This window comes from Erythrolamprus reginae, chromosome 1 (genome assembly GCF_031021105.1).
Source record: "Erythrolamprus reginae isolate rEryReg1 chromosome 1, rEryReg1.hap1, whole genome shotgun sequence".
Lineage (NCBI taxonomy): Eukaryota > Metazoa > Chordata > Lepidosauria > Squamata > Dipsadidae > Erythrolamprus > Erythrolamprus reginae.
This window is the reverse complement of record NC_091950.1, coordinates 127136366-127164017: the sequence shown is the minus strand read 5'-3', so window position 1 is coordinate 127164017 and position 27652 is coordinate 127136366. Positions and strand designations below refer to the sequence as shown.

Genomic DNA, 27652 nt, shown 5'->3' with positions numbered 1-27652 from the left:
GTGCGTGCGTGCGTGCCCGCTTATGGCGCGAGTGACGGAAGTGACGTTGGTCTAAACAAAAAAATATAAATTAAAAAAAAACCCACACCAACTCGGTCGAAAAACTCCGTGGCGGTATTTAAAAAAAGAGAGAAGGCAAAGAGGCAGACCGCCGGCCGGAAGTGAGGGTGGGGGAGGGGCGTCGCGAGCAACTTTTTTTCGTCAGCTGGGCGAGGAGCGAGCCTGAAGCGAGCGAGACACGCACAGACACGAGAGGAGAGCGGAGGGGCGCTCCTCGCCGCCCGAGCGCCTTCGCTGAGGGAAAGAACCGTCGGAGGAGCCCGCCATGGATTTCCGCGAAGTCCTCATGAAGGCCTCGGAGCAGCAGGGCACCAGCGCCATGTCGGTGAGAAGGAGAGGAGGGGGTTTGGAAAGGAGGAAAGGAAGGAGGGGAGGACGCGGTGGGGCTGGGATTGACGTGGGCGCCAGCTGTTTGCCCAACTCTTCCTCTGCTGGACGTTTCCGCCTCGAGTAAGCCAGCCAGCCCTGGTTCCCGGACTATTTGAAAAAGGAGGAATTCGCCGTCCTTCTCTCCTGTCTCACTGTGGCAGGAAGCATCCGTCCAGGTTATGCAGCAGGATCGCAGACCCAGATCGCCAAGCATATCCTCCTTGCTCGCTTCAGCTTTGGCAAGCCTGTTTGGCGAGAGGTCGGCGAAAAATAATAGCCGGAAGATCTTTTTTTTAAAACCCCAGAGTTATACAGAATGACAGAGTTGGAAGGGACCTTGTAGGACATCTAGTCCACCCCCCTCAAGCAGGAGTCCCTACACCATTTTCCCCTCGGATCCAGAAAGAGAGAGAGAGAGAGAAAAAAGAGAGAGGAAAGACAGACAGAAGAAAGAAAGAAAGCTGTTTTCAACACCCCCCCCCCCCCAAAGGTGGCTCAGAGGTGTCAGTGAAGTGAAAACTAACTTCCTCCTGGTTATGGTATAATGTATATTCCCCCTTCCTCCCAACTATTTTTTCTTCCTTTCCCCATCATTTTACAAACAAAATGATTCATGGAAAAAAGATTGCTTTCTCAACTAAAGAAACATTAGATTTATTTATTTTTTGGGACTTGGCTTCAGAAACATATTTGGAAGAAGAGAGAGAAAGAGAAGGGAGGAAAGAAAGAAAGAAAGAAAGAAAGAAAGAAAGAAAGAAAGAAGCAATGAGAGCTGTTCTCAAACCACCACCACCCTCAAAAAAAGGTGGTTAAAGGGTGTCAGTAAAGTGAAAACTAACTTCCTCCTGGTTATGATACATAGTAGTATAATCTCCCCCTCCCAAACTCTTTCTCTTCCTTTCCCCACCATTTTACAAACAAAATGATTCATGGGAAAAATATTGCTTTCTCAACTAAAGAAACATTGGATTTTTTATTTTTTTAAAAAATTGGCTTCAGAAATACATTTGAAAGGAGACAGAGAGTGAATGAAGGGTAGCAAACCACCTTAGTCTCAAGAGAGCTGTTAATTGCATTTATTTATTGCATTTATTTAAGCTAAGAGTGTTCGATTGGCTACTCTTGAGTTAAATATATGGTATCCAGTTGTACTAAACTGAGTACTTAAATTAGTAATCTGGAATACACTTCTACTTTCTTCCAAACTTTACTTGACTTTGTATCCATTTACATGTGTACTGTATTGTATTTCAGGTAACTGAATAACAGCCCTAAAATTACTGAAATTCTAGCATATTAAGTTGTGATTCTTTTTATTATTTGGCTTACGGATATATGGTTATATTATGGAACTTGATAGGATTTAGGGCACAAAACAGTAAAATATGTTGAGGGTTCCCCCCCCCCCCCCTTAAAACACATGATATAATGAATAGAACTAAGTAGGCTTCTACCAAAACAAGGAACAATGAATGTCATATTCATCTTCAGCAAGAAATAGTGGTTTCGTTGAGGTGTTCTGAGAAAGGTTGTGCCTGGAATGTGGTTGATTGTGCCTACTTTATGACTAAAATTCTGTTGTTTTAAGTTCAGGTTCAGCTATATGTGCAAGTAATCCTTGACTTACGACCAAAATTCAACCCCAAATTTCTTTTGCTGAGTGAGACTTTGAGCTTTGGCCCATTTTATGACCTTTTTGCCATTGTTTAGTGAATAGCAATAGCACTTATATACCATTTTACAGCTCTCTAAGCAGCTTAAAGAGTCAGCCTATTGCCTCTAACACTCTGGGTCCTCATTTAACGACTTCGGAAGGATGGAAGACTGAGTCATTTTTTTCAGTGCTATTGTAACTTCCAACAAACACTGAACGCTAAACAAACACTTGTAAATCGAGGACTACCTGTATTAAAGTGTTTTATGGGGAAAACATTGAATGAGGTGAAGGAACCATTTCATTCTAAAATAACAAATCATTCCTTTGATTTTCCAAAGGTCACTTTTTCATTAAAGCATTGCTTGTAACTCCTCCATTTCAATATCTTTAATGGAAAGATATTCAACAATGTTGTTATTGTTTATTCCTTATTTTCTATGTTTTGCCTTTGCTGTTTTTCTATTTTTCTTGCTTGTTTCTCAAGACACTTAGCCAAATTTGAATATTTCCTCTAAAGTAGTATAACTGCAGTTATTAAATAAACAGAATAAAAGATGAATTACTAAAATAGAATATGAGATAAGACCTGGCTTCTGACACTAAGCAATGACGTGTTTTATCATGGTTTCTTGTGTAAAGTATGATAGATAAATATACAGTGTGTGTGTGTGTGTGTTACGTCATAAATCAAGCCACATTACAAATTTGCATATTGTTGGAATCTAGCCTTATTAAACTTATTTTACTACACTTAGGACCACCAAGAGGTTTAATAATAGGGCACCTTGAAGAATATATTGAATACAGTGGTACCACTACTTAGAACGGCTCTACTTAAGATCTTTTCTAGATAAGAACAGGGTGTTCAAGATTTTTTTGCCTCTTCTTAACCATTTTCTACTTAAGAACCTGAGCCTGGATAAATTTCCCAGGAAATTTGAGAGCGGCACGAAGCCCTGGCCAATTTCCTGCCATTCCCCCTTTAATCTCGACCATCTCGGACTTTTCTGGGCTGCCAGAGGAGCCTTTCAGTGGCGCTTAAGGAGGCTTTGGCAGTCCAGAGTGAATGGAGCGTTTTCCTTTCTCTGGGCACTTGGAGAGGGAATAACCTCTGCCAGCGCCCAGAGGAAACACTCCCTTCGCTCTGGGCAGCAACTGTCCTCCTCCTCTATGGGAAAAATTGCTTCTACTTACAAACGTTTCTACTTAAGAACTGGTCACAGAACGAATTAAGTTCTTAAGTAGAGGTACAACTGTATATATATCCTCGAAGAGCAGGAGAGGTCCATGTTCAGAGAAGCCAAATTTACTGTCCCATATTTTGTAAATATCTGAGATTCCGATCTTCCCAGTATCACAGATCCTTTGATAGGAGCAATATTAGAAAAGGAGTTGGGCCTGTGTGGCATAAGGCCAGGATACTTGAGGGACCACCTGCTTCCCATGGCTTCTGCACAGCTGGTAAATGCCTAAATAACTAGCATGCTCTCTAATATCTTTCTTCCTGTCATCTAGGGGAGACTCTTTTTCCCAAGTGCCCACATGAGTCCAGTAAGCCTTTGGATACAGCAGTTGGTCAAAATATTTCTTCATAGAAGCCAGCATAATGTTTTAAATGGTTCCAATACAAGAAAATGGGTTATGGGCACAGGTAGTAAAGTTTAAAGTTACACTTGATGCCAAAGAAAGATTCTTAACATCTGGTTTTGAAGAGCCATGGTCCGTTTCTTCCCCCCATCCCCCCACCCACCCTGGTCATATAATCACATCTGGGCAACTGGCATTGCAGCATTTGTGGTTTTGTGATGTCCCACAGTGGCATTACCACAATTTATGCCTTTTTTTCCTTCTGAAACTGCTTTTTGCTTCCAGTTTTCTGCAAAAAAAGCCCGTTCTGAAGAATGTCTTCACTTAATCACTATGGTGTTTGTTTTACAACAAAAGTCCTGAAATCGGGTACAGTTACGGGATGATCCACTTAATGACCGGCATAACATGACCGTAATTCCTGGCTCAATTACAATGGGAAATTAAGGACTATCTGTAAATATGCTTGTACATTCCTGTATTTTAAAATACACTGCTGAAAAAAAAAATAAAGGGAACACTTTAACAACATATTATAAATCCAAGTAAATCAAACATCTGTGAAATTAAACTGTCTACTTAGGAAGCAACACTGATTGACAGTCAATTTCACATGCTGTTGTGCAACTGGAACAGTTGTGCAAATGAAATATTCAATGAGAATATTTCATTCATTCAGATCTAGTATATGTTATTTGAGTGTTCCCTTTATTTTTTTTTAGCAGTATATTGTATCTTGCTGCAATGCTTTTTTTCTTTTGAGTACTAATTATTTGGGTTTAAGGAAGTAAAATTAAGTTGTAGAAAGAACCTAAATAGATTCTTACCATTTGTTGGAGATTTTGAAGAATGGAACTTAATCTTGGCAACAAGCCAACAAATGGAAGTGCAGATGGAGATAAGTTTATTGCCTTCCTTTCCTACCTAGATTAGAAAGCTATTCACAGGGGTGAGTTCTAACTTACCTTGCTACTGGTTCGCTTCCTCCCATGCCACATGTGCACATATGCAGTGCTGAAAAATCAGAAAAAATAAAAAGCCAAAAACAAGATCGTGACCGCTTGCACAGTGCCAGAAACTCAGCTTCTGTACATGCTCAGAAGAAAAATAAATTTAAAAGAAGGACCAGCAATGACTGAATCAGTTCTGTGACATCATTGTGATGTCACCAGCGGGCTGCTACCAGTTTGGACGAACCGATCCGAACCGAGAGGACCCACCCCTGGTTATTCATTTAGAATAGCTGAAGTGGCAGTCTAAATACCAGTATTTTACAAGTTGAGAGCATATTACAGGGCTTTGGATCCTGATTTCTTTTCTTCCCATATGATTTCTGACTCTGTTAATTTTATAATTCTAGCAATTGGGGAGTAGAAGGATTGTATTCCTGCAGAAGTGTCCTGATAATACAAGGGATTGGTGAGATCTTTTCCTTGGTGGAGACACACTATTTTTTAACCCTGGTATATTATCCTGGAGCAAATTATTGGAACATAAAGGAACTTCAAATACTCGGCCAGTGGTTCTCAACCTTTCTAATGTCACAACCCCTTAATACAGTTCCTCATGTTGTGGTGACCTCCCCACCAACCAACCATAAGTCTAGCGCCAATTCTCCAGCTTTAAACTGATTGGCAGGAAGGTCAGAGGGACACCCCCACTGTGAATGCCTGATTGGTCGGATTGTAAAAATATATTCCAAGGTGCCAGAATAGAAGCTTTAGTTCCTAACACCATAGGAAATTTGTCTTTTCCTATAGACTTAGGCAACCCCTGTGAAACAGTTGTTTGACCCCCAAAGGATTCCTGACCCCCAAGTGGAGAACCACTAGACTGACTTGAGTTTTGTGAATTTTCTGCTTTTTCAAATGTGGTCTAGGTTTCAAAAGTTTTTGTTGAAGCTATTGTTATGGAGAAAGAATAAGATAGTTTAAGATCAATCCAAGGCATGCAGGGATTCTGTAAAACAGCAGGAGGCAGACAACCTGGTGGTCTTTCAAATAATTTGTAGTATGAAGTTCTTTATGTCTGCCATTGATCACACAGTTCAAAACATGTGAAGGCCTTAGAAGTTATTTTCCTGCCAGACAGGAATCCAAGAATTCCACTTGCCTAGTTTTCTTATAATATATCAAGGTGAAATCATTTCGCTGGGCTGTTAAAAGGAATTGGAAGCCTTTCTTTTTGTAAAGTCCTTATGTATTGGTCTTTCTTGACTATATAGTCCAGTGGATTATGCCTAAGGTGTATTTGCCATCTATGAGTAAAGTATAGAAGGAAGAAAAATCTTGTTATAAGAACTGTATCCCATATTCTACTCGTAATTCTACAACAATGTTGCTAAACATTGCTATATAGAAAATATAATTTTCTCAGTTTGATCAGTTGTTTTCATGTTGTGTTTTTATTGACAATGAAGTTACCAATTTTCTCCAAAATTCAGTGAATGGTTTTAAGTATGTAATTAACATAGTAAATATTGTTTATTATAAAAATATGCAAATATTCATTTCAGATTTTTATGACTATCATATTTAGTCGTTGACCAATTTGGACCAAGGATTGATAAAACAAGTTAGAATATTTATGTACTACTTTTTAGCAAAAGCTCCGAACATTTAAAGAAAACCAGATTTACTATCTTAGCATCATAAAGGCAATGTACTTAAATGCATTCATTTTATTCAAATTTTGAAATACGGTAATCTCAGAACTATACCCGACAAAATAATTAATATATGTGATCATCAGTTTCTATAGAATAATATAGGAGAAAGTTCCCATAGAAACCATCAAGTAATATCTTTTTTACATTTTGAACAATTCATTTGTCTTCAGAGAGGGGCGGCATACAAATCTAATAAATAAAAAAATAAAAATTTGCAACTGTGTTAATAAATTGCCCTTAGAAGAATTGAGAATTTAGCCCCTCCTGTACATTTAAAATAAGAGCACAATATCTTTCTGTCTTGGAATTTCAGGTTGATGGGGAAAAATAAATACAATAAAACTGTAATTAAATCATATTCCAAAATAACTCATAGAGAAGGCTCCACATCAAAAATAATGTGAACCTTTCATAAAAATGTGAGTTTTAATGTTGATTTTGGATGTTGCACTCTTCTTACAGGATTGCAATGCTGGTGGATATTTTCTTTCCAAATACCAAATGGCATTGGGCAGGTTCTTCAGCTGAAGGAAAACTCCTTTCATAACTGTGGGAACCATCTCATTAATTTTATAATCATGAATAAATACAGTTTTATAAAATGCATGTGTTATATTGGAGGCCAATTTGAAACACTGTCAAGAAATAAGAAAAAGCTTGAAATTGTTCAGCTTTTTAAGAAAGACGTGTTAGAAGACATTTATATTTGACAATAAACTAAACCAATTATAGCATTGCATCATGTGTCACTGAAATGGTTGGCCTATTAGTTCATTTCCCTTGGGAAAAGCTTCTAACAATTAATTAGCTGTTTTTAAACTGAAATAATAGGCTAGTTCTGCTTGACTGATAGATCATAATAATAGTTCAGCTATTACTATAGATAGCTCAACATTTAATATACATTGGTGTATTAAGTATATTTCAAATTACTTTTTGTTATTACAGTATATAGTAATCATACACAGCTTAAATGAATTACTGGTAGGAATCCTGAAATAAGGGCATATTATATTCATGTACAAACTCATTGCAGCTTAATATGTTCTGATTATTTTGAATATGAAGTCTGCTCAGCCGGGATTGAGAGCTTTCTTCACTGTATTGTTAAATGACTTATGATAGATCTGAAACCAGCTGTTATTTTCAGTCTTACTATAGGGAGGATGAGATTTTAAAATATTTCTGTGATGCGGATGAGAAATGGAATTAACACTAATTTCACATTGTTAAATTATTTCTGAACCTATATTTAGGGCATGTAATATGTCATTCAGCTCTAAACCATTTCTAAAGGCATTTTGAATTTTTGCTCATTTTATCTGATATTGGTACTTGGTAATAAGAGCAATATAGTTTGCACTTTGCTGCAACATTTAGCTATATAGAATTTTATAGATGGCATCCAATATTATTGGAAAGCAAGAATCCTTGTAGAAACCTATCAAGAAAACCCAATCAAAAGGTTTTCCACTAAAGGTGAATTTCTGGATATCCCTTTATGAAGTTGCAAATTAGATAATGCAATGCTGGTACCTTATGCTGGTACTTTATTGCTTAGTTTCTGCAAACAAATGTTATGCAGATTTATATGAGACTGATTCCACTTAGATTTTTCAGATGTATTATAAACCTCACTTTCCACCGGTTTTCAGATCATGGTTTGTGCACAAACTTAAACTACCCATACATATCTTTCTGAGTTATTCCAAAATATACTGCTCAAAAAAAAAAAGGGAACACTCAAATAACACATCCTAGATCTGAATGAATGAAATATTCTCATTTAATATTTCATTTGCACAACTATTCCATTTGCACAACAGCATGTGGAATTGATTGTCAATCAATGTTGCTTCCTAAGTGGCCAGTTTGATTTCACAGAAGTTTGATTTACTTGGAGTTATATTCTGTTGTTTAAGTGTTCCCTTTATTTTTTTGAGCAGTGTATCAGATGATAATTGACAAAAAGATAAATTGTTTTTCCATCCGTTTCTTTGTATATGAACAAAAGGTGATAAGGTTACATAGCCTATGGGTTATGATAGCTCATAATCTGAACTTAATCGACCCAATATTTGGAAGTGAATAGATTGATCAATGTACCTAAGATTTTATTCTAAAACAATAGATGTACAGTCAAGAGTAGGGATACATACATCTGGAAATGTTATTGTTAAAATTACTCTTTTAATGTTTTATATTATCTTCAATTGTTCTACTTTAATGTTAGTAAAACATCATTTAGCACCACAGTATTTTGTGAGTGAGAAATGTTTTGTAAGTGAGAAGGGGAGAGGTAATTAAAATGTCATATTTTGAACTAGAGCACAGAAAAGGTTACATTTGATAACCTTTCACTAGCAGAAATTTTACTGCCTTTTCTGCAGCATCCCCCACACCTCTTTGGATCACCCTGCAAGTGGGGGGGGGTCCTGCCTTTTCAGAAACAGGATGGGCACATGTGCAGCAGCTCCAGGACATCCACTTGTCCTTCTGCTGCCTCTCCCAGTGTCTGCATTTCCATTGGCCAAGCTGGGCTGGAGGCTGACCTCGGAAGGCAAGCGGGCGTGGGAGACCACTGGGAAGGCCGCGTGGAAGGCCGCCAAGCATGGCAGGGCTGCGGGGAAGGAAGTAGGCTACTACCTCATTTCCCTACCACCCTCACATGCTTTCCTGTCTTCCATGTGACCTCTTCCCACCCCCTTGCCATCCCCCTTGCATCTACGTCAGTGATGGAGAACTCTTTTTCCCAAGGGTACCCACATGTGCGAGTGCCCACACCCATAATTCAATGCCTGCGGTTGGTGAAAATGGACTCCCCTCCCCCTGGAGGCCAGAAATGGCCTGTTTTCCAACTAGTGGTGTGCCCTGTAGGCCCATTTTTCACCCTCCCCAGGCTCTAGAGGTTTCCCTGGAGCCTGGAGAGGGCAAAAATGCCTACCTCCATTCCTCCGGAGGCCCTCTATAAATTGTAAATGCCCTCCCATAGCCTCCACGTGAGCCGAAAATCAACTGTCCGGCATGCACATGGCATGTTGGAGCTGAGCTGGGGAAATGGCTTGTGTGCCAGCAGATATGGCTCCACGTGCCACCTGTGGCACCCATGCCATAAGTTTGCCATCATTGCTCTAAGTCATCCAACTGCCTTCCAGGGTGTAGTACCGCCCATTTTGGGAACCATTGGTTTAGAAGAATCTCTTTGAAACAGTTATGAATAGTGATTCCTTTCTCAATGTGTTTAATCCTTTTAAGGTAACTTTTTCTTGATAAGATCCCAAACACTGTAAAAAGGAACTCAGTTACTACAGTCCAATATAAATAATGACCCTAATTATTTGCCATTTTATGTTACATGCCTTTTTGATTTAACTTAGTACTTTGTCTTTGAAAATCTCTTAGATTCTATATAAAAAAGATGAGATATAGAGCTGAATTTAAGTTTTCTTCTTTTAGTCTATGCATTTCATTTGTAAAAAGTAAATTCTTACTTTAATGCATAAGGAAATGTTTGCATAATACTAATAATCCACTTGGACATGGTTGAAAACAGTTGCACATTCAGTTTATATTTTTTTCTCATCTTTGTGAAACTTTTGTTTCATTTCAGAAGAGATACAGTTTGGCAGTTGGCCCTCCCAAAAAGGATCCAAAAGTTAAAGGTGTTCAGTCAGCAGCTGTACGAGCCTTTCTCAAAAGGCAAGAAGAGGAACAGAAGAAAAAGGGTATCATTCAGCATTTTTCTTTCTATAAAGACTATAATTAGTTATTCTTGAAAATAACTTCATTTTCTGCCTTCCTTTTGAAAATCATTGTCATGCTTTCCTTACTTTTACATATTGTTTTAAAGAAAGGGGCAGAAGATCCCTTCCTCTAAATATTTGGTGTCTTTAAAGAATTCAGAAATTTAGCTTCACAGACATTTTGCAGTCGCTTGCTAGAAAAAAAAGAGGTAATGAAAACAGTCAGTAAAACCCTCAGGAATGGTTGCTCTGATGAAACCCAAATGTGGTCTGGGAAGAAGGTGACTGCAAAGAAAGAAGGAACCTGAGGGTAACAATTGCTGGGAATTGTGAAAATGATGGTGATTGTGCTAAAATGCATACAGAATTTGCTGAATATAGGGAATGGAAGTGGGTTACCGGTAGTCTTTTGGGTGGTATGATTTACGGGGCTTAAAAGCACATAAAGTTATAAACATATATTATATTGTTTAAGGCTGGTCTTTTGCACAGGCCTCGTGAAGGTGATCCCCTGTGTCTTCCTTCTGTGCAGCATAAAGTCTTTTGCAATCTCCACCTGGGTGTGTGTTTTCATTGGGCGTTGCACACCAGGCAGGACCAGTTTTCTGGAATAACAGTTTCAGTTTTATATCAATATGCAGGCAATTAGCAGTAAGTTAGTTTTGATATTATACAGTTAAAAGGGAAAGCAAATACAGTTAATAATAATAATAATAATAATAACAACAACAACAACAACAATAACAATAATAATAATAATAACAATAATAAATAGTGTACTGATTCTTACAAAGAGCTAAAGGTAGTCTTTGACATACAATTGGGACTGGAATCTTGGTCGTTGAGCAAAGCATGATAACCTATCACCACTTTGCTCAACAACCACAATCCCCTTGTTATGGTCATTAAGCAGACGGAGTCCTAGCTAAAGAGATGAAACTCTAGCTAAGGAGTTGTCTGGTCCCCAAAACCAAGCCTCATGGTGATTCTTTCAAGCATATTTAATTATTGTTCCACACATTCTGACAGAATGCAAAACGAAGGCACTCTTCTATCTACATAAGCCGATACTCGGAGAACTATTAGGAAGGGGCTGTCTTCACCCTCCTTCTCTAACACCAGCTATAAGAACGAAACTGTTGCTTGTTCTTGGTTCGTATTTCCTCTCTCCTGGGAATTCTGACCAGTACAGTCCCCCACAGTGGGGGAGGCCCTGGGAAGACCCCATATGAGTTAAGGGGGGAGGGGGTACTGCCACAACGAAATAGTGGCCCGGGACCTTCAGCAGCCTCAGACCCACCTGACCCCACCTCCAGAGCCCTTTGTGAAGTAAGTAACACAAAGCATTGGAGAATGTACAAGGTGGCTTTGGTAGAGATGGCCTGGTGCTGCTTTGAATAGGCCACATATACCTCTCAGCAGCTGGCAAAAATAGCTGAAGTGGGGCAGTGTCCTGCAGATCACGGGAATGCTTGGCTTTGGGTGAATCACACCATTTCCCAAGCCTTGTGCACCATTGAGAAGCACATCAGTACAAGCAAAAGTATCAAGGCCTGGCTAAGACTCCCAGAGCCAAGCTTCTAACTTCAGGCTCAGTTTTGGCACTACTGCCAACTACTGTGTAGGTTGGTCTACATCCACGAGGGAGTTGGGGGAGGAGAGTGGCAGCACCATAAATGTATAGCAGGTGGGCTGCCGAGTATCTGAATTTTGATCATGTGACTGCAGAAGCATTACAACGGCTGTCATTCGGGCATGAGTCAGAAATCCCTATGTTCAGTGCCACTGCACTTTGGAACAATTGCTGAAGTAATGGTTGTAGGTCAAGAACTGCTTGCACTTGCTCAGAGCAGCGGGTCTTCCCATATCTTAACATAGAACTATTCCTTAATGGAGCTCTTAGTTTCAAAGTAGAGTGAGAGGTTTGTGCTTAGTTCAAACCTTTGCCTCTTGGACATGCTGTAACAGGGTTTTTGCTATCAGCCCTCTTACTTAAAGAGAAGTTTCAGTTAAAATCTGTGGTGTTATTTCCTACTGTATGCTTTTATGCTTAATCTGTAGCGTGATACTTCTAGATAACATATGGTTAGAATATAAAATTTTAACCTAAGCTGTATAGGATTTATCTATATTTATTCAATTTTTTAAAATGCCGCCCTTCTCCTTAGTCTCAGGCCGACTTGCAACGTGTTAGCAATAGCACTTTTTAACAGAGCCAGCATATTGCCCCAACAACCTGGGTCCTCATTTTACCCACCTCGGAAGAATGGAAGGCTGAGTCAACCTTGAGCCGGTGATGAGATTTGAACCGCTGACATTCAGATCTACAGTCAGCTTTAGTGGCCTGCAGTACTGCACTCTACATACTGCGCCACCTCGGCTTCTTTTTTAATAGTAATAGTAAATAGATAGGGAAATTGTATTTCTTTGAGGTGGGGAGAGGCAAGGCACCCTAACCCTAACCCAAACCTTGATGTGAGTGACATCAAGTTGGCCACCTTTAAGCCAATCACATGACCTTTGGGCTACCTCTGGTCACATGATCATCAAGCCACTCCCACCTGGTCACATGGCTGGCAAGCCACACCCACAAAATAAGCCATACCCACTGTATTTTTACAGCCCTTCACTGGATTATACATATCTAGAACAGAAGGGGGGGGAGAAACATATAAAGTAGAGCAAGAAAAAAAGTTTCTAACCACCTTACCCACTCAGGACTAGGTTAGCCAGGTTTTGAAAAACCTTTAGAATATTATCAGGATCGGAGTCATGATGTTAATATAAATAAATTATACCAACAATAATAAATACAGGTATTCATTCATTTGAAAAAAATCAAGTTGTTAAAGGAAAGCAGAAAACTGTTTTAAAATGTTAAAATCAACATTGTTAAAATTATGCATAATATACATAGTAGGTCAGCGTTTCCCAACCGGTGTGCCGCGGCACACTGGTGTGCCGCGAGACACCGTCAGGTGTGCCGCGGCGAGAGGCGGCGGAGGAGAGTGGGCGGATTGGGCGGGCAATGGGGCAGGGCGGAGAAGCCAGGGGCGCGTTTGGCCGGAGGCACCGTGGGGAGGCAGGGGCAGCCGCGGCTCCCTTTACTCCTACTGCCGCACCACCCTGCCCCTGCTCCCCACGGTGCCTCCGGCCAAACGCGCCCCTGGCTTCTCCGTCCTGCCCCATTGCCCGCCCGATCCGCCCACTCTTCTCCGCCACCGCCTCCTGCCTGGGGGCGAGGAATCCGAGAGTCCGGGACTGTGTGGCTTTGCGCCATGAGGAGAAAACGGCCGACTTTTCCCTGCTGCCGTTTTCTCTTCATGGCGCAAAGCCACACAGTCCCGGACTCCCGGATTCCTCGCCCCAAGGCAGGAGGCGGTGGCGGAGAAGAGTGGGCGGATCGGGCGGGCAATGGGGCAGGACGGAGAAGCCAGGGGCGCATTTGGCCAGAGGCACCGTGGGGAGGCAGGGGCAGCCGCGGTCCCTTTACTCCTACTGCCGCACCTCCCTGCCCCTGCCTCCCCACGGTGCCTCCGGCCAAACGCGCCCCTGGCTTCTCCGTCCTGCCCCATTGCCCGCCCGATCCGCCCACTCTTCTCTGCCACCGCCTCCTGCCTTGGGGCGAGGAATCCGGGAGTCCGGGACTGTGTGGCTTTGCGCCATGAAGAGAAAATGGCCGACTTTTCCCTGCTGCCGTTTTCTCTTCATGGCGCAAAGCCACACAGTCCCAGACTCCCGGATCGCTCGTTTCTCCGGTCAGCAAAGCCATCTGCCCAGGAAAGCGCCGCGCTGGCCGGAGAAGCGAGCAATCCGGGAGTCCGGGACTGTGTGGCTTTCGGCCGGGCTAACGGGAGGCGGCGCGAGGCCGGGCGCTGGGGACGTCTGGGAGGGCGAGGAGGCTGATGGCTGCTGCGCACTCCACTCTCTCTCCGGCTCTCTCTCGCTCTTTCTTTTTCTCTCTGTTGCTGGCGTGGTGAACGAGAGAGAAAGAGAGAGAGAGAAAAAGGAGGGGAGAGAGAATGAGAGAAAGAAAGCAAGAGAAAGAGAGGGAAAGAAAGCAAGAGAGAGAGAGAAAGAAAGGGGGGAAGGAGGGAGAGGGAAAGACATAGAGGGAGGGAAGGAGGGAGAGAGAAAGAGAGCAAAAAAGAGAGAAAGAAAGAAAGAGGGATGGAGAGAAAGAAGGGAAGGAAGGGAGAGAAAGAGGGAGGGAGAAATAGAGTGAAATGGAGGAAGAGATATTTTTTTTGTCCAAACTTTTCTTTAGCCCCCCCGCCCCCCCCTTCAGTGTTCCCCAGAATTTTGAAAACATGAATAATGTGCCGCGGCTCAAAAAAGGTTGGGAAACACTGTAGTAGGTGATAGGAAAAATTCCTAATGTGCCACCTCGGCTCTTATATATCTGAAGATATATATTTGCAGAGGGTTTTTTTATACACTAAAGCTTTTTTTTCTTTATAGATCTTATGGAAAAAAGAAGAAAACAAGAACTGCTGGCTAGGCGAGTAGAAATGAAACATGACCGAAAAGCCAGAGCTATGGCTTCACGGACAAAGGATAATTTTCATGGCTATAATGGCATTCCTATCGAAGAGAAGCCTAAAAAGAAGCAGGGTCATGAAAACAGAAGTTCTGGAAGCACAGAATGTACAACACAAGATGAAATGAATGAAGTAGATTATAATATGTCAGAGTCTGAGCAGGAATCAGACGAATATGAAGAGAAGCCCTCCAATGTTTCAGAAAAACCAAAGGTTGCAGCCAAACGTGCACCTCCAGCAATGAATTTTAATGATCTTTTAAAACTGGCTGAAAAAAAGCAGTATGAGCCAGTTGAAATAAAAGTTGTAAAAAAGACTGAAGAAGAAAGACCAATGACTGCAGAAGAATTAAGAGAGCGTGAGTTCTTAGAGAAGAGGAACAGAAAAGGGACTGTACTAAAAGAAAAGAGATCAGAGAAAGAAATGAAACCCACAACTGCATCAGGTTCTTCCAAAAAGGAAATTTCTCAGAGGGATTTAGTAAATGCTAAAGCTAGCAGGCATTCGGCAGACAAACTCGCCTTTTCTAAAGGAAGCAATTCCTCGCAAAATAATAATGATAAGAAAACCAAAGGGCCAGTTTTAAGTGAAAAATCATCCAAATTGCCGTCTAGTTCCAAAGCAAGCCATGTTGAAAAAGTAAAATCTGCACCCAAAGGGCTTTTAAAGACCCCTCCTCACAATAATCACATTAAAACTGCACCCAGTGGAGGAGGGAAAACTGGATCTAAGTCTCAAACTGTAGTCTTGAAAACGGCTGCAAATGGAACTCTCAGGCCATCATCTACTAAAGAACCGAGTTTGAAAAAAAATAACACCCATATAAAACCAACCAGTGCAGTTTCTGCCCAACAAGAAAGTTATAAAAATTCCAGCTCCAAGCAAGCAAACAACATTTCAGTTACAGGAGGACCTCCTGCACGATCAAAAAGCAGCTTGAATTCAAGCCCCGGGCAGCCAAGCCGCAGTTCGATTACTGGACATGGATCACGTAGCATGGGACCCAGGAAATCAGAAAACAGCTCAGGGCAAGGACAGCAAAGCACAGCACCTAGACTTGCCAGTAATAATTTAAGCATGGGATCTAATCGACCAAGCATCTCTTCAAGACCAGTATGTTCAGGCAGCAGCCAAGGTGTAGGACCTGGTCGGCCAAATTCCAACGTAAACCCTGGACTTGGAAGGGTTAGCAGCTCAGGACCAGGTCGGCCAAGTGCCACTACAGTTGGAACGCTAAAGCCAAAGTGTACTGTTGTATCAGAAACAATATCATCCAAAAATCTGGTTCCGAGACAAATGAATGGAATGAGGCCATTTCCTAATCACAGGCCTGGGATTACCCCACAAGGTATCTTGAGAGTTTATGCTTCTGAGTATGTATGTGTATGTAGGGATGGCTTCAACACAACTATTTAAAATTGCATCCTCAAAAATATTCTGCCCCCCAAAATACGAACTCTGACACGGATATTTTCAAACATGAACACTTTTAAGATGCAGGCTGTGGAATTCTGGGAGTTGAAGTCCATCTTAAAGTCCATCTTAAAATTGCCAAGTTTGAAAAACTCTGCTCTAACCTAATGCTTGACTTGGGTATAAATTCTGTTGGCTTCAATAAGATTTTAGAATGGGGACCGTGTTTCCCCCAAAATAAGACCCTGTCTTATATTTTTTTGAACCCTGAAATAAGCGCTTGGCCTTCTTATTGCCATGCATTCAAAAGCCCGATTGGGCTTATTATCAGGGGATGTCTTAATCTGGGGGAAACAGGATATTCCTGAACCATATGACAGATTGTGTTGTTGCATGCCAACAACATCTATCCTGAAGTTTTTCCGTGACTGTTGGGGCAGTTCTCAGGTTAGGCAGCTGCAGTACAGGGAATCCTACAGCAGCCATCAAAAATAGCAAGCCTTAAATCTCTTTGGCACAGAGAGTGACCAGTGTGCTTTATGATTTTCCAGGCTGCACAGCTGTAGCACAGATAGAATTTCCTCATGCCCTATCCTCTGTCCTAGGTATGGAATTTTATGTTAACTTAAAATACAGTATATAACTTAAAACTTAAGTTTATATTTTTATATCTATCATCTGTCTGTCTGTCTGTCTGTCTGTCTGTCTGTCTGTCTGTCTATCTATCTATCTATCTATCTATCTATCTATCTATCTATCTATCTAAAATGTCTTAAATTTCCGACCTAGGTTTTCCAAGACCATCTCTTCCACCTATTACCAGTAGCTATAAAAGAAAGTTTGAAGATGAAGATGATGATGATTCTGAAATGGAAGATTTTATTGATGATGAAGGAGAGCCTCAAGAAGAGATCTCGAAACATATCAGAGAGATATTTGGTTATGATCGGTCAAAGTGAGAAAATAAGCTTTAACGTAATTTTACTGTTGTATATTTATACCAATCCATAACATTTATATGAATTTCTATAACGTAGGTAAAAAGATTTAATAAGATATTTGAAAAAGTAACATACATTTTTAAAAACTGATATTGTTGCACCCTTCTGCCTGCAACAACCGTACAAGAAAATTGAATTTCTGTCAAATTATCAGTAGCTCTTCCGTATTGAGTGAATGGCTTATTTTCAAAACTGCAGTCAGAAAGTTCAGGGATTATGTGATTTGCAGTATAATTTTTATTGCAGAAAGAAATATTATGTGACTTGCAATTATTTTATTGTAGAAAGAAAAGAGATTGTTGTACTATAAGTACAAGATACTTAATTGCTTGCTTTCGGAAAGGATATGTACCGTTTTTTCCGGAGTATAAGACATACTGGAGTATAAGACGCACCTTAGTTTTTGGGGCGGAAAACAGAGAAAAGAATCTGCTTACCAGGTATTCATCTAGCTAGCGTCCTTAGTCTGGTCAGCTTCAGCACATTATTTTATCCCCTGATTAGGGCTTAAAAAAAACTTATTCAGAAAGAGTAACAATCAAAGAGCTTGCAAGCCAGTAAGAGCTGGGAAAATCATTAGCATCTAGTTTGGGCTGGAAAGAAACATTTGGAGCAAGTTAGAGCATGAAAAAACTCTGCAAAGACTTAGGGCTCTTTGTTACAAAGAGTAACAATGAAAGAACCTGCAAGGTAAGAGCTGGGAAGATTGTTAGCACCTAGTTAGGGCTGGAGGAAAACAGCTTTAAAAAAAAAAGAAAAAAAAGCTACATTCAGAGTATAAGACGCACCTAAATTTTCAGCCTCTTTTAGGGAGGAAAGGGGTGCATTTTATACTCCAAAAATATGGTGTTTATATTGTGGCTTAAAACTGGTTTAGTTTAGCCCTACAATGATAACATTAATTGGCATGTTTCTATTTTATTTAAATATACACAATTCTAGTTCTAAATATATATTGCAATTAATAATTAATATTGATTGATTAGCACAATCTTTACTACTATCTAAAGAAAGCCACATATACAACTGAGCTTCCTTTTCCACCTCCGCCCCTTTGATTATACATGTTCCAAATCTTCCCCCAAGAACTTCAGCCCAAGAAATAATAATAATTTTCATTCATTCATCCATCCATCCATCCATCCATCCATTCATTCATTCATTCATTCATTCATTCGATTTTATGCCACCCAACTCCCTAGGGACTCTGAGCAGCTATTGTGCAATGCAAAATAATTACCATATAATATTGTGCAAGGCAAAATAATTGTGCTAGATAAATAGTATTGCATTTAACTTCATTATTTTTAGATACAAAGATGAAAGTGATTATGCCTTACGTTACATGGAAAGTAGTTGGAAAGAACAGCAGAAAGAGGAAGCCAGAAGGTAAAAATTAAAATAATCCGATTTACTCTTACATATTGTTGAAATCCTCCATTGAAAGTGAAACCTGTTAAAATGATTTTAAAGAATATTATCTCTTTAAATAGGGGGTTTTCATGGTAAACATAAAATTATATAGGGCTTCAGTTCAAAAACAGAAATTGCATGCTATTCAGTGCTTTTTCATCAGCTATTACAAGATTACATAAGAGTACTGTCTTTTTTCTCTCTTTCATCCAATCTGCTGCTTGCGCACTTATTTCTACTACATTTCACCTCCCTCTGCCCACCTGTCTGATTTCCTCTCTGTATTTTTCCGGCCATCTGCCACCCACTCGTCCTCCAACTGCAGCCCTTCCAGCTCACCACACCGTTATCTGTCTTCCGCAACAAGAAATAAATAGTAGCGTGGCAATTCAGGATGGGCAGAAGAGAATTGCTCCTTTCAAATTCTTTTCCCCTCTTGCTTCAGCTGTTTCCTATTTCTTTTCCCTATTGGTAGATATACTATGGTCTTTGCTCCCACAGATCAAGACATAACAAGAAACTGCAGGAGGAAAGGACATTTTATTTATTAGATTTGTATGCCGCCCCTCTCCGCCAACTCAGGGCGGCTCACAACATACAGGTAGTCTTTGACTTAACCACAATTGAACGCCAAATTTAGATTGCTAAATGAGACATTTGTTAAGTGAAATTTGCCCTGGGACACCGCAACTGTCACAAATATGAGTCAGTTGCCAAAGGTCTGGATTTTGGTCACATGATCCTGGAGATGCTGCAACAGTCACGAAGTGTGAAAAACGGTCTTAAGTCGCTTTTTTTAGTGCTGATGTAACTTTGAATGAACTTTTGTAAGTCAAGGATTACCTGTAGAGTAAAAGCAGTACCATTACATATCTTTTAATTTTCCATCCAATCATTAAACTTCGCTCATATTTTATAATAATCAGAGTCCTGTTTATCTTTCATTTTCAAAATCAATCTCTTCATTTCTGCATAGTCTATGATTTTCCTCAAAACTTCCCTTTGAGTTGGTAACAAGGAATAGGATGCCTTTACATAGCTTGATCAGTATATTGTTAGAGCAAAATATCTTTATCCCTCGGAAACCTGATCAGAATATCCATTATAAAACACAGAATATCCATGGGTGAAACACTGATACTTCAGAATCATAACAATAGCAGTGGGGATCCCTTAAACAAATGAGGGAACTAGAATTCCAATCTCTTTCTCAATCACACTAGATACAAGTCTTTGGTTTTCTGCCGCAGGAAAGCAGATGTCTGCAAGCTGTTGATGTCGATGAAGGAAAGTCTCTTGTCCAGAATGTGTGAATAATCTACACACGTAGAATGAGAAATGTGTAATGAAATTATATCATTGCATACTTCAATTTTTACCATTTAGGTACAAATCATTTTGTGGTATAAATCCTTGCCCTAGTTGCCTACTTTTGGTATAGTACACTGGTGGACAAATGTTTAGCATTTGCAGTATGCTTCCCCCCCCCCCCCAATAACTCAAATGTGATGACACAGTGACTTTCTTTGACTTTTTGGAGGGGCTGAGAGGTAAACCACATATTTTGCTCATTATTGGAACACTTTAAAAAAGTGGATAAAGTTAAATTATTACATTTTGTTCATGAATTTTCATGATGCGAACTGAGTGCATGAAAAGTTACTAATAATATAGAAGTGGTAATCTGGATGTATTAGTAATAGTACTGGTAGCACCATACTACTGGTGCCATAACTCTTACTATAGCTCTGTTAGAAAGCAGCATTTTGTATATCAGCAGTGAAAAGTTCCTCTCTTTTCTGAATATTGTTCTAATATCAGAATTGTGTCTATTTCTAATGTTATGTAAAACATGGGGGAGTTGAGACACCTTTCCCCCAGGTTTTTTATATTTTATGTTTGGTATGTATGTGTTGTTTGGTTTTTTAAATATGATAGGGTTTTATATGCTACTTTTTAATATGAGATTTGTCTCGCTATAATATTGTTTTTTATTACTGTTGTGAGCCGCCCCGAGTCTTCGGAGAGGGGCGGCATACAAATCCAATAAATTATTATTATTATTATTATTATTATTATTATTATTATTATTATTCTCTGTTTCATAAATAATAACCATCTTTTCCATTTTACTCATTTTGGGTTATGTAATTATACAAACTCAAACACTGGTTCAATCCCAAGAAAAATAGTTTCTTTCATAGAATAAAAAAACATGCTCAGATACGAATGTAAATTAGCAATCATAATAAAACAGAGCTGTTGCTTGGAATTCATTTTGGTAAAAATGTTTAGATCCCGTGGTTAGTTTTAAATTCTTATTTTTCTAAATTTTTAAATGACTAAAACTTTATTTTCCAGCTTGAGACTCGGAGTGCAAGAAGATCTAGAAGAATTGAGACGTGAAGAAGAAGAATTGAAAAACAAGAAGCAAACAAAGAAGTTGAGGACACATTAACCAATTTGTCACAGTTTTGGTTTACTGTTACTCTACGATTTGCTCCAAAGTTAGCTTTAGTTGTACTCGCATATGAAAGAATAAGAAATCATGTAGAAAATGGACATATAAAAAATAAGGATTTGGTGCCAGATTTTACGGTGCAAATTTCTGCAGGCCTTGGAGAAGGAAAATTTGGGACATGATTTTTTGCTTTTCCTCAGCACTCAACACCACTTCCCTTACTGTAGGAATACTTGGATACTTTCCAGGGCAGGATGGGAATTAGTTACTGGGACTGCTTCAAAAGAGGAAATTGGGAGAAAATGTTGGTCTGGCTTTTTCCTTTAGCAGAAAGTTTTTATTGGAACCCAATCCCTATCATGAACAGAAATGATTTTTCTGTGCTCACAGAGGCAACTCTGGATACAAAATTATGCTCAAATATTGACCTTTAATAATTGCCAAGTTTCCTTTTCTGAAACACAAATAAATGCACTAATAGAGGATATTAGTCAGAGTAAAGATGAAAATTAATTATACTATGATGTAAAGTAATTCAAGGATGCCAGCATATTGTTGATTGACTATGCACTGGCTTACAGCAAGTGGGCCCTAATAATAATACAGTCAGTTTTCATTCCAAAAAAATTAGAAAAATGATTGTTTTTTATCTTTCAAAAGAGATAGTGTCCCGAGTCAAGATTCTTAAGTCACTTTTTCTCTTCCTATAAAGCACAGATTTAAAAATGTAGCTGATGATGTTGAAAGCAATATTAACATTTCTGATTCTTGCTTGACAAGATTATGTAAAAAAATCCTAATATTACAAAGCTTTGACATCATGAGCTGATAGAAAGATGGTGTTCCCTGAAAATAACTGTCATGGAATAAATACATAGCAACAAACAGTAAGAAGAAATGAAGTAGCAGCAACATGGCCATCAATACGAATTTTGTTCTACCCCCTTGAAAAGATGTGTTGCTGACACTCAACCCAGGGCTATTTCTCCTCATTCTTGAATTTAGAACCCCTTCTAGTTCTGTGTATATCGGATTAAAGTATCACTGAAAGCCCAGTCGGCTAATTATTTTCTATTTTGCAGTGTAGAAAATTAATATAGTCTCTATGTGATAGTCAGAAACTTTTTTATAATAAGAAATATGACCAAATGAATTATTTGCATACAGGACTTAAACTTCATTGCCAGTTATCATAATAAATCATCTTGGAAAAGACTAGTTTGCAGTGGTTTATAACTGACTTCCACGTCTTTGATTTAATTTAAATATTTAGGTTTCTTAGGTTAACTGCATGCTTTATAAAAACTGCAAGGCCTGCCAGTAGTTTATTTTTATGTTCATTCAGATGTTATCTACGTTTTAGTAAATATAAACATCTTTCTAGTTGCTTCCTTTAACTGCTTAACAAGATTGCTGAAAAGATTTCTAAAAGAAACCAAAATTGTATGGTTTAACAAGTGGTTTTTACTTTTAAAAACTTTGGTTGCACACTGGTTTCAAGCTATGCACAATAACAGAGATAGCCGTTTCATAGTCTCATATCATTCTGTTCTACAAAAATTGTGCTTTGGAGTTTCAGTTTAATATTTGAATATCCAGTTCAATATTTTTTAATTCATAAAGAATTTATGCAAAATGAAGTCACTGAAAATAAGTCTAAATATTTGTTAAAACACATAGTGCAATCCTTCCAAGAAATTTTATTTAATTAAAAGTTAAGTCTATGAGTTTACCCACGGGAATTGGAAATTGAATATCCTGGAAAGAATGTATTAAAGAATAATCACTAGAGATAAGATCTTTTATTAGAAAAGGATGGATTCGGCTATTAAAATATGACATATGGAACTGTTATTTTTCTCATTTTAGTAATGTATCCTATTTGCTGAAATGAAATGGTTTAGCAATTGCTTTAATTAGCATGCAAAACATGAGTTCTTAATTTTTCGTTTATTGTGATCACTACTGCTAATTTTTACAGGGGTGTATTATAAAAAAAACTACTTTGTTCAGGTGAACTGATTAATCTTTATCCAAGATAATGACTGTTGAAACATGACCAAGTTACTGTTCATTTTATAATTTGAATGTTGAAATATTGAAATCCTCCTCAGCGCCTCTCTGATATCTGTGTAGATGATGTCCTCAGCAAACCTCTGACTTAGCAAAAAAAATTGTAATGGCAAACTTGTATTCAGTTCTGAATTTTGGGGGGAGTATTTGGAAATCTCCTCAATATACACTGCATGTTTTAAGTTTGGAAGTTATTTATCATGTATAAGATAATTGGAAGATAATTAACTAGAAGATAACCTATATAGATCTCTTCATTCTGTATAATTTATTGCTTTTTAGTAAGTATTTTGCTAATTAAAATTTATATACACAGATATATTATGATGAAGTTATCTGGCATTCCAAAGATAGCATCCAAAATTGTAAGTTCTTTTTTTATGAAAAATTGTCTATTTGCATTATTTCACTTTAGGAAAATAGTTTTCATTTTTAAAAACTAAACTGAGTCATAGAATTACAGCAGTCTAAAAATCTTATGTAAACTGGCTAGTGACTTTGTAAGGGAAGTAGAATGCCAGGATTCTCTTATGGTGTATGAATATTAAACTGAAATAGAATTGGCATATGTCATTTTTGAGCATATTAAATAATTCTCTACTCCTAAAGCAACTCCCCTTATGTTCCCACAATTTACTCTGGACTCTTTCCCAACATTAATTCTAGAGGCTTTGAACGGATTAAATGCCGCTCTCGCCCTCCCATTTCAGCTGATAGAAACCATTAGGAGGAAAATATAAATAACATCCATTCTGTGTGACTGAAGAAAACTCTAGCTTGAATTGCAGATTTTGATCAATGGTTGGAAGATGTGCCTTTTTTAAAACATATATCTTTGTATGAATGTAGGAAGAAAACAAATATAGAATTGTGCTGTCAAAGATGCTGTGTTGCAGCTTGATAATATGATATAAAGTCATTTTACATCAAGACCTTCCAGGCCTTGCTTTGCACAACCATCTAATGTTTATTAAAATCAAATAAAACTTAAGGGCACTTTGTATTTATGAAGACTTCATTTTATAGTTATCTTCTATATATTTCAGTTGTACTTAACACTTTTTACAGCAGAAAATTGCCAGGAAACAGAAATGTGCATCATGAAAAGCCCTAGTAAATAATTTTGATTTGTTCTCTCTAAAGAAGAATCTTGTAAGAATGTATTAAAACTTATTTTTATAAAATCCCATTTTTTAATCTTAATAACTACTTATTTGGCTTTTTCATTTATGTAACTTTAATTAACTTTACAACTAAAGTGCATTTCTATCATATGCAGCAGGAGACCAAAACATTGGAAAGAAAATAGTCTTAAAGAGACTGAGTAAATAACTTCTTATAACTATGTTTAAATTTATATTTATTTCATTGAGTCAGAGTGATACAATCAAGCATAAGATGCAACTGAGGATTCTTTTACAATGTGTCCATCTTATGTTTTTGTTAAATTTATTATATTTAACAGTGTGACAATTCAGGTAAAAACTGTTAGACTAACTTTTTTCTGGTTCAGTTAAACTCTATGCTTTTGCACCGAATACAGTCTGAAACAAATGATGTTGATAATGAAATTGTGAACATTGAATATTGTATTGAGATTTCTGCTGGTTTGCTTTAATTTGTAGCAGATGTTGAGATGCCATTGAGCATCTTTCTAAAAGACTAATTTCCAAGTATTTCTAAGAAAAAAATGGGACAAAGAACTGTAACAGAGTATAAAATAACTAATAGTGGAATAATAAATGTTTTTACAATGTGCTAATCATGTTGATAATTGTTAAATTGTCCAAAATCTTCCAAGTGAGCTCTATAAAATATTATGACTTGAATTTTTTTCGTTTTGTGTTTTCATTAATCGTCTATGGATAGAAGGGGGTTTTACGGTTTCAAAACAAAACACATTATGGGACCCTTCTGAGAGAGATCATTTTAGTGTTTTCTAAATTTTTTCCAGCATTTTTCTACTGTATCTTCTATGGAATTTCCAGCGTTAAAGTTCAATTCATAGCCTTTTTAGGATGCAGAACAGTGATGGGTTCTAAATCCCATCACTATCGGTTCGTGCACGCAATACTTCTGTGCATGTGCAGAAGAGTCCGGGGCAGGTGGGCGGACCCTCCTGTCACCAATAAAGGTTCATAGAACCGTACCGTACCAGTAGCAACCCAGCACTGATGCAGAAACAGTCCCCGATTGGCTGGAATATTTATATTTTGGAATATAAAGTGCATAGTGTTCTTATGTTTGTATGGTACTTTAATCAGGCAGGTGCAACCATCTTAAATTTTAATTTGTTGTTTTGTATATGATCTGATTAAAAAAATTTTTTTTTTACTTAGGCAGCTTAAAATATAGTAAAAGGAAAGAAAACATTAAGGAGGTCACTATTACAAGCATAACATTACTGTATTTGGCTTTTCCATACAAAGTTAAATATTACATTTTTAAAAACAACTGTTGCAACTCACATCAAAGTATTGATTATATGTCAATGCTGTCAAGCTTCAGTTCAATAATTTCTCTAGAACCATGATGGGGAACCTATGGCATGTTTGGCACACGGAGCCATATATGTCGGTACGTGAGTCATTGTCCTAGCTGAGCTCCAGCGCCTATGTGTGTGCCAGCTCACGTGGAGGCTCTAGGAGGGTGTTTTTTGTCTCGGGGGGGGGGGGGCTTCTGGGGCTGTGGGAAGGCATTTTTGCTCTCCATAGGCTCCAGGGAAGCCTTTGAAGCCTGGGAAGGACAATAAACAGGCCTACTGGGCCCATCAGAAATTGGGGAGCAGGGGAGTCGGACCAGAATATCTCTGAGACCGCCTTCTGCTGCACGAATCCCAGCAACCAATTAGGTCCCACAGAGTGGGCCTTCTCCGGGTCCCGTCAACTAAACAATGTTGGTTGGCGGGCCCCAGGGGAAGAGCCTTCTCCGTGGCGGCCCCGACTCTCTGGAACCAGCTCCCCCCAGAGATTAGAACTGCCCCTACCCTCCTTGCCTTTCGTAAACTTCTCAAAACCCACCTTTGTCGTCAGGCTTGGGGGAACTGAGATATTCCCCCCGGGCCTATATAATTTATGTATGGTATGTTTGTATGTATGTCTTTTTAATAATGGGGTTTTTTAAACATTTTAAATTGTAAATTATTAGATTTGCCATGAACTGTTTTATTGTATTGTGAGCCGCCCCGAGTCTACGGAGAGGGGCGGCATACAAATATAATAAATAGTAAATAAAATAAATAAATACATATGGGGGTGGGAAACATGGGAGGGTCATGGTGCGTGGGATGGCATTGAATTATGAGTTTGTTTATTTATTTATTTATTTGTTTGATTTGTATGCCGCCCCTCTCCGTAGACTCCGTAGAGTGTGGGAACCCATGTATGTTTGATAGTGCACACATTTGCGTTTTTGGCACCTGAGGGAAATAAGGTTGCCATCAGTGCTCTTGAACCTAGAAGTATGAGTTCTAGTCCCGCTTTAGACATGAAAGGCAGGTAGGTGATTTTGAGCCAGTTTCTTTATCTCAGCCCAGCTCATCTCACTGAACAGGGAGTATAGAATGTGTTTGTTGCCTTGAGTTATTTATAAAAATAATAAAGGGGGAATATGAATGAACGATGAATGAATGAATGAATTATATTGCTGCTTTTGGGGGGGTGCCTTTGATCCACTGCTGTTGTCCTGGTGAGTGGCTGGGTAAGTCCCTGCAGTTTTCTTGGCATGTTTTTTCAGAAATAGTTTTCACTTACCTGCTTCCTAGGGCTGAGAGAAAGTGACTGGCTCAAGCTGACTGACTGACTGATGAAGCAAAAAGTGAAAATCCTTTGAACTTTTTTTAAAGGAAAATGGAAAATTATAAAAATGTTGGTTTAATTTCCCCACTTTTATACATTTGCTAATTAGCAATATTTGTGGATGTTCAGGCCCCCTTAGAAGCTGCATGTAACTGCATGATGTTTTGCACGTATGAGAACCAGTCTACGGAGAGGGGTGGCATACAAATCTAATAAATAAATAAATTCAGTTAGACTTGTATTGTAAATATATACTGTTGGTTTTGCCATTATTATTTTTGTTCTGCTGGCGTGTTTCAACCACCCATAATTACAGGGTAATTAGTCCATGAAGACACACACCACATGATAAAAGGAAAACCCAAAAGTTTTTATAAACAGAAAAACAGAAACAGCTCCCTTTTTAAATGTCAAAGGGATTTCCTGGTACACACAAGGCACAGGTTAAATGCAATCCAATTGCTCACCCAATAACTGAGAAATTGAGTCCAATTCTAAAGTCCAGAGAGTCCACACACAATTTTGAACAGCACAAAAAGCACGATCTTGACGAAACAATGAATCAGATAAACTGCCATGAGGCTAAAACACCAGGCTGCACTTTTATCTGTAGCACTAATTACAGCAGCCCCACCCAACTACAGGTGGCCTCATTTTCTCTTGTAATAATCCTTCAGTTGTTGTCTCCTATGCATCACTCTACGCATGCGTGGATGTGTCATTTAATTCTTGTTCAGAATCCAGGGATGATACAGATGATTGATCTCCTCCTGGGCTGTCTGCCAAACTCCCCTCTTCCCTGTCACTCACGCTTCCTTGGTCAGAGGAGACTTCGTCGGCAGATTCCATCAGGAGCAAAACAGGCCTGC

At 38.8% G+C, this 27652-nt stretch overlaps 1 protein-coding gene across 1 annotated transcript; it reads left to right on the top strand.

Moving 5' to 3' along the window:
- Window positions 1-24815, top strand: SPTY2D1 (SPT2 chromatin protein domain containing 1). Its single transcript, XM_070764514.1, has 6 exons — window positions 1-385; window positions 9952-10066; window positions 14546-15973; window positions 16828-16993; window positions 18351-18428; window positions 20814-24815. Exons 1-6 carry the CDS (start codon window positions 326-328, stop codon window positions 20908-20910), a joined length of 1944 nt encoding a protein of 647 aa, XP_070620615.1. The 5' UTR covers window positions 1-325; the 3' UTR covers window positions 20911-24815.
- The last annotated feature ends 2837 nt before the right edge of the window (window positions 24816-27652 follow it).